Source organism: Petromyzon marinus, chromosome 53 (genome assembly GCF_048934315.1).
Source record: "Petromyzon marinus isolate PM22_M1 ecotype Great Lakes invasive population chromosome 53, UKy_Petmar_22M1.pri1.0, whole genome shotgun sequence".
NCBI classification, from domain to species: domain Eukaryota; kingdom Metazoa; phylum Chordata; class Hyperoartia; order Petromyzontiformes; family Petromyzontidae; genus Petromyzon; species Petromyzon marinus.
Genome location: NC_133719.1, coordinates 8,066,281 through 8,074,252, shown reverse-complemented (window position 1 = coordinate 8,074,252; position 7,972 = coordinate 8,066,281). Strand labels below are relative to the sequence as shown.

The following is a 7,972-nucleotide window of genomic DNA, read 5'->3' as shown; positions in this document are numbered from 1 at the left end:
GTAATGGTAAACGCAATCTGATCATGTAACGCGGTTGAGTGCAATCACTGCAGTAAGCTAATGACAATGCAATGTTACATATCGAGCAATGCATACCTGTTAACCCCATACCACTGCCCTACCTTATTAGCCGTGCCCCTTATAAATCTCAACGTTCATCCTACAAAGTCACATCACAAGGAAGAAACACAAATGGACCAAAAATAAAATTCTGCCCGTATTGAATCGGCTGTACGCTGTGTGGACCTGAAAACTCAATTTCCCTACTGCACATGAATACGGGGCAACGCGTATGGGTTTACAGGTATGGTAATGACATTATTATTGTTGAGGCGTAATGATAACATGAAGGCAGATATTTGTAAGGGCTTTCGCCAACAGTTTATTAGGAGGCTTATGCCAGTAACTGATGGAGGAAATATTTCACTTGTCCCCAGTGGTAGGGGCACTGGGAATCCCCTAGCACACCCACAGGCTAACCTAACCCGGTGCTAATTTCCCCCTACCCTGGGTCCCATCGCTCCCCCAGGGGAAGGGTACTGGGGAGGTCCCTAGCACACCCACGGGCTACCCTAGCCTGATGCTAATTTCCCCCTACGCTGGGTCCCATCGCTCCCCCAGGGGTAGGGTACTGGGGAGGTCCCTAGCACACCCACAGGCTACACTAGCCTGGTGCTAATTTCCCCCTACCCTGGGTCCCAACTTCCACCCCTCACGTTCCCGGACTCTCCAGACGACTCTGAACACGTGACGGGTTGCAGCTTAAATACCCCAGGGGGGCATGACGTCAGCGTCCCGCCCCCTGTGCAATGACGTCACCGTCCCGCCCCTGTGCAATGACGTCACCATCCCGCCCCCTGTGGAATGACGTCACCATCCGTGACATTGCACCGGAGGGCGAGCGTGACATGACGTCACTAACTAGTACTCAACATCATGAATAATATCACCTACGGTGAAGTTTGATCAAACACCCCCCCCCAACGGCGTGGGGAGTCCCCCTCCATCATCCAGCAGTGGATAATTAATCAATGAGAAGGGGGAGGAGGAGGAGGCCAGCCGGTGCGGGTGTGTATAGACATCGGCACTGGTGGTGGGGGGGGGGAGAGAGACAAAGGCGGTCGGGCGTGGTTGCTGGCCACTGCACCCACCTCGTGTGCTACAGTTCCGGCCTTCATCGGTGCGACAGCACTTGCCCCAACAGTCTGTGAAGGCTATACCGGGGGGGGGGGTGTTTGTCTTTGTTGTGTATAAACATCAGCACTGGGGAGACAAAGGCGGTCGGGCGTGGTTGCTGGACACTGCACCCACCTCGTGTTCCTTTCCGGCCTTCACATGTGCGACTCGCTAACAAGCACTTGCCCCCCTCCCCCCCCCAAAAAAAACAGTCTGCGAAGGCTACACGGGGGATCTTTGTCTTTGGTTGTGTATAACTTTATTGACAACGGCTGAAGAAAGCTGCCCCGCTATTGGCTTTGGTTGTGTATAACTTTATTGACAACGGCTGAAGAAGGCTGCCCCCGCTATTGGCTTTTGGTTGTGTATAACTTTATTGACAACGGCTGAAGAAGGCTGCCCCGCTATTGGCTTTGGTTGTGTATAACTTTATTGACAACGGCTGAAGAAGGCTGCCCCGCTATTGGCTTAGGGCGGCCACGCCACCACCACCCCCTGCTGAAGCGGCGGATGAGGCCATCGCTCTCTCCTCTTCCTCCTCCTCCATCCCTCACCTCCTCCTCACCCTTCGTCCTCCCACCCGGTCGGAACGGGAACGCAGAGAGAGGTACCGTACAATATTGTTGCTGCCGTGACCCTGTGCCACCTCTTGTCCCGTCGCCCTTTTACCCACCCATCACTGTGAACGGCTTGACAGGCAGCCGGAGTGTTAGGTGGGCCATACATTCAGTGCGGACGCATGGAGGGGAGAGGGGAGAGGTTAACCAAAATGCGTACGGCTTGCGTATGGGGAAGGGGGGGGGTCTACTCACAATGTACGGATAGGAAACAAGGGGGGGGGGTGGTGGTGGTGAAGCCTCGATAATAATTTGTCGAAATTGGCCTTCAAATTAGTTAGATAGTCCGGCGGTGGACTGTCCGTTTGCACGCAGGTTGGTGCACGGTGCTTTTTTCAGGAATATTTTGCTGGGGTTTTTTTTGTCATGTATTTTGCTGTTTGCACGGTCACAAAGTCACTTTAAGATGTTTTTTCTTTGTACGTGTTTTAAAATGTTTTGTTTGTTGTGGTTGCACCCGATTCAAGAGCCGAATGGCTCACAGGGCTATACCAAAATAAACTGAAACTGCTTAAACACGTTAATATTATTATGCCTTGATCGTTTTTGCGTGTATTAAATATCGGCCGTTCTATAGGATTCGTTTGGGGGTGGGTGGTGGGTGTAAAAAGTCCGCGTGCGTACAGGTAGGGAGGAGGGGAGGAGGACTCAAGTTTTGACAGATTTTTGGGTACCGACTGAATGGATGGCCCCTTTAAAGTCGATCGGCAGGCAAAAGCAGAATTTCTCGCGTGTGGCGGGGGTAAATTGTGGGTAACTCCGAGCTGTTCGAACAAGACGTCTGTCTGGCCAGCGTGCAAAAGAGTCGGTCAACGCATCTCCTAGAAGGGTTTTGTTTTAGCGAGATGCTTGCCTCCAGTGCAGGGCCCTTTATTCGTATTTTTTTAAAATTATTATAAAATTCAGTACAACTGGCTAACAGAAGAATGATTTTCCCACCTGATGATGGACGCTTGGTGTTGCGCCCGAAACGTCGTGATTGATTTTATTTTATACCTTTCGTGACTTTACCAAAAGAACCAAAGAGTAATGATCAATTGTCAAATAAAGTTGACATTTTTGTATAAACATATGAATGCATGCCTCCTCTCCGTAATGATGTCATTATCACAGTTTATATTTTTTCCCCAATTATATTCGGATTGTGATTATCAGCGCCATGCCCCGAGACAAATAATTATTTTGGAAATCTTGGAGAGCAGTGCTACCCCCCCTCCCCCCCGTGTTTGAGAACGGCCCGCGGAAGTTGATATCCCACAGCTACCTCCAAGTAACTCTTGGTTCAACGAAGTACAGTGGAGAGAGCAGCACCCCCTCTACGTTAATGTTTGTCGCGTGACAGTCCAACCAATATATTCTCATAACTCGAATTAAACCAAATGAAGAGTTGAACCAAATGTAACGTGATGGATTTTTTTCGTGCAGTAATTCAGCAGTGGATTGACATGAACATGTTGCACTGGATGGCACCCAATCAAAAAGACGGGTTGGCTCTTTTCCCCATCAGCCATGTCTTTCTCTTAGCCCTGCTCACATCCCAGATTGTCACGGCTAGTGAACCAATATACTGTATGTTCCTGTCCGATGGGTTATGACCTGATTTAAGAATAATTTAGTGTATTTGGTATTTGCATCGCCACGAAGGTGCTATGTTTCACAGACGGACAGAGTCTGCCAGGAGTGAGCGATGTTTGCAATGTGTAACCCCAATTGAGTAACTTGCGGCTAATATTTCACATTCGGAGCGTTACGCTGGAATACAATGGGCCCATTTGTTTCGGACGACTTCAGGAGATTTTTTTTTTACGTCCACTTGTGAAGCGGACGTTATTTATACGGTTAATCCACCCGCAGTTGTAACCAGAGCGGGCTGTCGGATTCAAACCAAGAAGTTCTGCGGCAAGTGGCGAACGCGCCACCCCCGGCTCTTTTGTGTGTGCCCTCAGAGACCGCGTGTGAAGAGCTGAGGCATCATGGCCGGGGAGGGACCAGGTCGCGTGCTGTCTGTCCTGCGGGCGTGGCTTCTCATCGTGGCGCTAATGGCCCTCGGCAACACGATTCAGACGTTCCGCAACCACAGCTTCCTCAGCACGCACCTCTACACGGGAAGCCCCAACATGGGTACACCACTTTCTTGTCCTTTCATACAGCGTGATCAAATCACCCGCAATGCATCCGATCTCTTTGGATTTCAGCGAACCAATTTCGGCCTTGCTAGTGCTTGGATTGAGGACTGCTGTGCATAGTGGCGCAACACCTCTAATCCTGCACTGAGGTGGATCGCACAAATGTTGTGTGAAACTCCCCGCCCGTGTGTGTCGAGAAGGAGCCATGTCCTAGCTCACCAGGAGAAGGCAGTACAGCAAAATGTCGATTCAACCTGTTCCGTCTGCATAGGGTAGAGTGTTTCCGTCTCTCACACGTGGGTTTCCTCCGTGTGCTTCGGTTTCCTCCCACATGTAAACGCTCATTAATTGGCAGATAACATCTTTAATATGGATGAGGACTGGAGAGCTTGGGCAATTGTTGGCGCCAGCCCGCATGTCTGGCTTTTCGCATCTATGGATCATTCTCTTTGAGGCTGGAGACTGTGGGCGTTAGAAGTTTAAATTATTACAACAGGTTTTCAGAGGCTGCAGGCCTGCGTGGTGGGCAGCAGACGACCGCAAATTCATTTTTTGTACTGTACTGGCCTGCCAGGTCTGTGCCCTGCTTTGATCAACTGGCACTGACCAGCGCGGCTGGGCAGTGCCGGTCCTCAAGAAGCTCCCGCTAGCTGGAGCGAAACGTCAGACATTGTGCCGAACAACTCGGGTTACAATCCAAAAACAAATCGGAGCTATACGGCACAACCGAAAAAGCCTCCACTGGTATTGGCTCAGCTAATCACGTTCTCTGTCTCAATATGCCTCCCACACTGCCCTTGCCATATTCAAACACCTCCTGATATCCCTGCCACTGCTGTTACGTCTGCCGCTGCTCCCAACCTAGTGAACGGATTGCACGCACGAGCATACGGGGTGTGGACGATGCTGTCTTCGATCGTCCGCCTAGCCTGCGCCATTGACATCACCAATAAATCGTGAGTGAGCGTTCATTTCTGAGCAAGTTACGTTTTGCCACGATATTACGTCTGTGATTACATTTTTAATCCAAAGAAATCTGATGCCCGTAATAGTGATAGTGGGGTGCCGCGGTGGTGAGATGTTAACTCCCTCGCCTGGTCGTGGATTCGATCCCAACCCTGACACCTGTATATTTGGTGTTTGCATGCTTAGAGTATTTGTCTACTATACATTTACACATGATAAACCACTTTGAGCTATAATTTTAAAAAGAGCTATATAGCTCAGTGGGCCTTACCTGGTAAAATAAAAAAGTTAATGGCAAAATTGGGAGAGAAGATATGCTCAACACATGGCCTAATCCAGATGGCCATACTTGAACTGACTTAAGTGTGTTTCTCATATTAGTATCCTTTATTTAATCACCAGGAAATGGCATAAACCCATTGAGCCACATGGAACATAATTGCCTCTTTTGCAAGGGTGACATGGGTTACATCATGCAATTTTAACTACACAATATTTTAAATAGATTTCAAATATAACGATTCTAGATTAAATAATAAAGTATTGAATAATACAGGTGAATTACACTTTAAACATTGACATATAAAAGCATTATACTGTCATTGCTGGAAATGAAACTGACTACATAAGGCAAGTAGGAGTCGATGTACACTTTGCATTGCACTTGCACGGTTTTAACATCTGCACGTTGCGTTGTTCTTTATATCTTTCCCAAAAGGCTTTACCTCGTGTGCTTGAGCACATTCGTGCTAGCTCTGGGCCACTTCCTGTCAGAAGCATTTGTGTACAACACAGCGCTGCTCACCGTAGGCTTGGCTGCCCCGCTGATTGTGGCCGGTACGACCTCAACACCAAAGTCTGTTCGTTTACCATCATCATCAGTCGTGTAGGCCTCTCCAAGCAATTTGTTTGTCATCTCTCGCGATCTTGTGATACTGCAAAAATCCGTTGATTTCCTGCACACTAACTACTTTCATCGCTCCCTTATAATAAGCAAGGGGTCGTTTAGCTCAAAGTAAAGTACGCTGCAACTCTCCAAGTATTGAATAAGCCGTGCAATGTTTGCTGAATGAGTGTAAAAGGCAAGCATTTAAAGTCTGTGCATTAGGGTGAAGACTCATTTGACATTCTGAGCAAGTAATTGCCTGCTCATGCCACTGCTGGCTGAAGGACCATCACTAAAGGTGGCTCTGTTGTGCCTCGATGATATTTGACTTACTCATCCACGCTGGCCAGACATCTGGCAAGAGATGAAAATGCCCTTGCTTTATCCCACCACACGCAACCTGCCGATACTGTGGTGAACCCATTCATACTTCTGCTTGGACAGAGGAGGAAGCGGGGCTTTAAGAAAGTTTCACCGACAAGTTCAGTGTGCCAAACATTGCATACACCATGGCAGCATCCCCGAAATGGCTTTTAAGTTGCAAGTTATGCATGGCTCGCACGTAACCTTGGCATGAATACAGCTGATATTAACTCTTCTGTCTGGTTTGTCCCCCTAGGTTCGTCACTTGTGGCCATGCTGATTGGCCTGTTGTATCTGAATAAAGGAGGAGAGGTCACGTCCAAGGAGAGGCGAAAAAAGGCTTTCTGATGGTGCGGTTCGACTCTGCAGTTGTCGCGTTAACCAGTGAAAATGCACGCAGCATATTGCCGTTCAAGTATTGAAAGCATTTTGCTCATCACTTTGCAAGAGTGTGTGTTACAAGTGACTCAAGTGACGTGTAGACTCATGTTTTGCATTATGCAGCAGTACAAGATATTTCAATATGCATGTGACATTTCATTGTTTAAGAACTATTATATTTAGGCTACTGATACATGCAATTGTGTGTATACATTTTAAATTAGTTTTTATCTATATGTAGTAACATCAATATCAATTGGGAGAGTGTGTACATTGATACCACTCTAGATTCGAAACGCACAACAGCAAAGAAAAAAATCGCTTCTCGAATCAAATCGCGTTCCCCTAAATGTGACCATTCATAATCTACGACTAAATCACCCTCAACGCTCCCGATCTTGCCTGATCTCGGAAGCCAAGCAAGGTTGATTCTGGTTCGCACTTGAATGGGAGACTGCCTAGGAATGCCAGGTATTGTGGGTGTAGTATGAAATGGCTGTATATCAATAGGTATTTGTTAACGTGTTAAACTTTTTGAGTATCAAGCCCTGTCCTCGTGTATGTTTTTTTCTGGGTACTTCTACATGCCACCTACAGTATTAAGGGATTCGGTCAAACATTCCGACGCAAGACCCTCTTGAAATAAAAGGCCTGAGACTACGGGAGGTAATTCTTGGTAAAAAAAAAGAGAGAAATATATATAATCATGTAATTGTTGGGAGTGGTGTGTCGATACTCATAATAAATCTAGTATTCAAAAGTCCAGGCTGCTTGGGTCCAGAAATAAGTACATTAATTAATGTACAATCGTTTGTTATATGTGCATATTATTTTTACATCTGATTATTATGTATTGCCCTGGAGTATTTTTGTGCAGCTGTGACTGTATTCTGGGAAGGCGTCTTTATTTTTTCTTTTTCGATGTGACGTGAAACCGGAGTGAGTTATCTTGTGCACGTTTCAAGTCCCAGCATGCATCTCGTGTTGCCGTGTCTGTTGGCTGAGTCACCCTTGAAAAAGAGCGGGAAATCTCCATGGGTTATTACTCGGATAATTGATTCTGCATCTCAAACCTGACCCCACTCATCTGAAATTGTGCTCAACATGGCTACATCAAAGTGTTCATGTGCAACTCCTGTGCTGCTTCCCCCTTCAAGTTTCACATTCTCTGCAACAACTATAATGATTCGAACTTATTTATGTGGACCTCTGCACCTAACCCTTTAAAATAAATATCCTACACTCTTACCTGCTGCTTGTGCTCGGTCCGTATGTTTTGCCCTGTCGCGGTTGCATAATCCAGGGATGTCCAAACTTCCTGACCCTACAAGCCACTTTCCAACATCTTAATATGTCCGAGAGCCAGAAAACACACGCGATTTTACACATGGCTGTGGAGTTTCGCATTAGAAATCTGCAAAGCACCTCAGGAGTACTCGCATCTGGATCCGCTGCCA

The 7,972-nt window shown here is 47.2% G+C and overlaps 1 protein-coding gene across 1 annotated transcript; it reads left to right on the top strand.

Annotated features, from left to right (window-relative positions):
- The first annotated feature begins 1,581 nt into the window (after nucleotides 1-1,581).
- Nucleotides 1,582-7,763, top strand: ERG28 (ergosterol biosynthesis 28 homolog). The gene is made up of 5 exons (XM_032974203.2): nucleotides 1,582-1,783; nucleotides 3,740-3,914; nucleotides 4,785-4,875; nucleotides 5,604-5,722; nucleotides 6,391-7,763. Exons 2-5 carry the CDS (start codon nucleotides 3,767-3,769, stop codon nucleotides 6,480-6,482), a joined length of 450 nt encoding a protein of 149 aa, XP_032830094.2. The 5' UTR covers nucleotides 1,582-1,783; nucleotides 3,740-3,766; the 3' UTR covers nucleotides 6,483-7,763.
- The last annotated feature ends 209 nt before the right edge of the window (nucleotides 7,764-7,972 follow it).

Excerpts from the sequence above, each read along its gene's own strand:
- ERG28 (XM_032974203.2), top strand. The coding sequence starts at position 3,767 with ATGGCCGGGGAGGGACCAGGTCGCGTGCTGTCTGTCCTGCGGGCGTGG. Across the intron at positions 3,915-4,784 it reads CACGGGAAGCCCCAACATGG|TGAACGGATTGCACGCACGA; the intron begins GTACACCACTTT and ends CTCCCAACCTAG. Across the intron at positions 5,723-6,390 it reads TGCCCCGCTGATTGTGGCCG|GTTCGTCACTTGTGGCCATG; the intron begins GTACGACCTCAA and ends TTGTCCCCCTAG.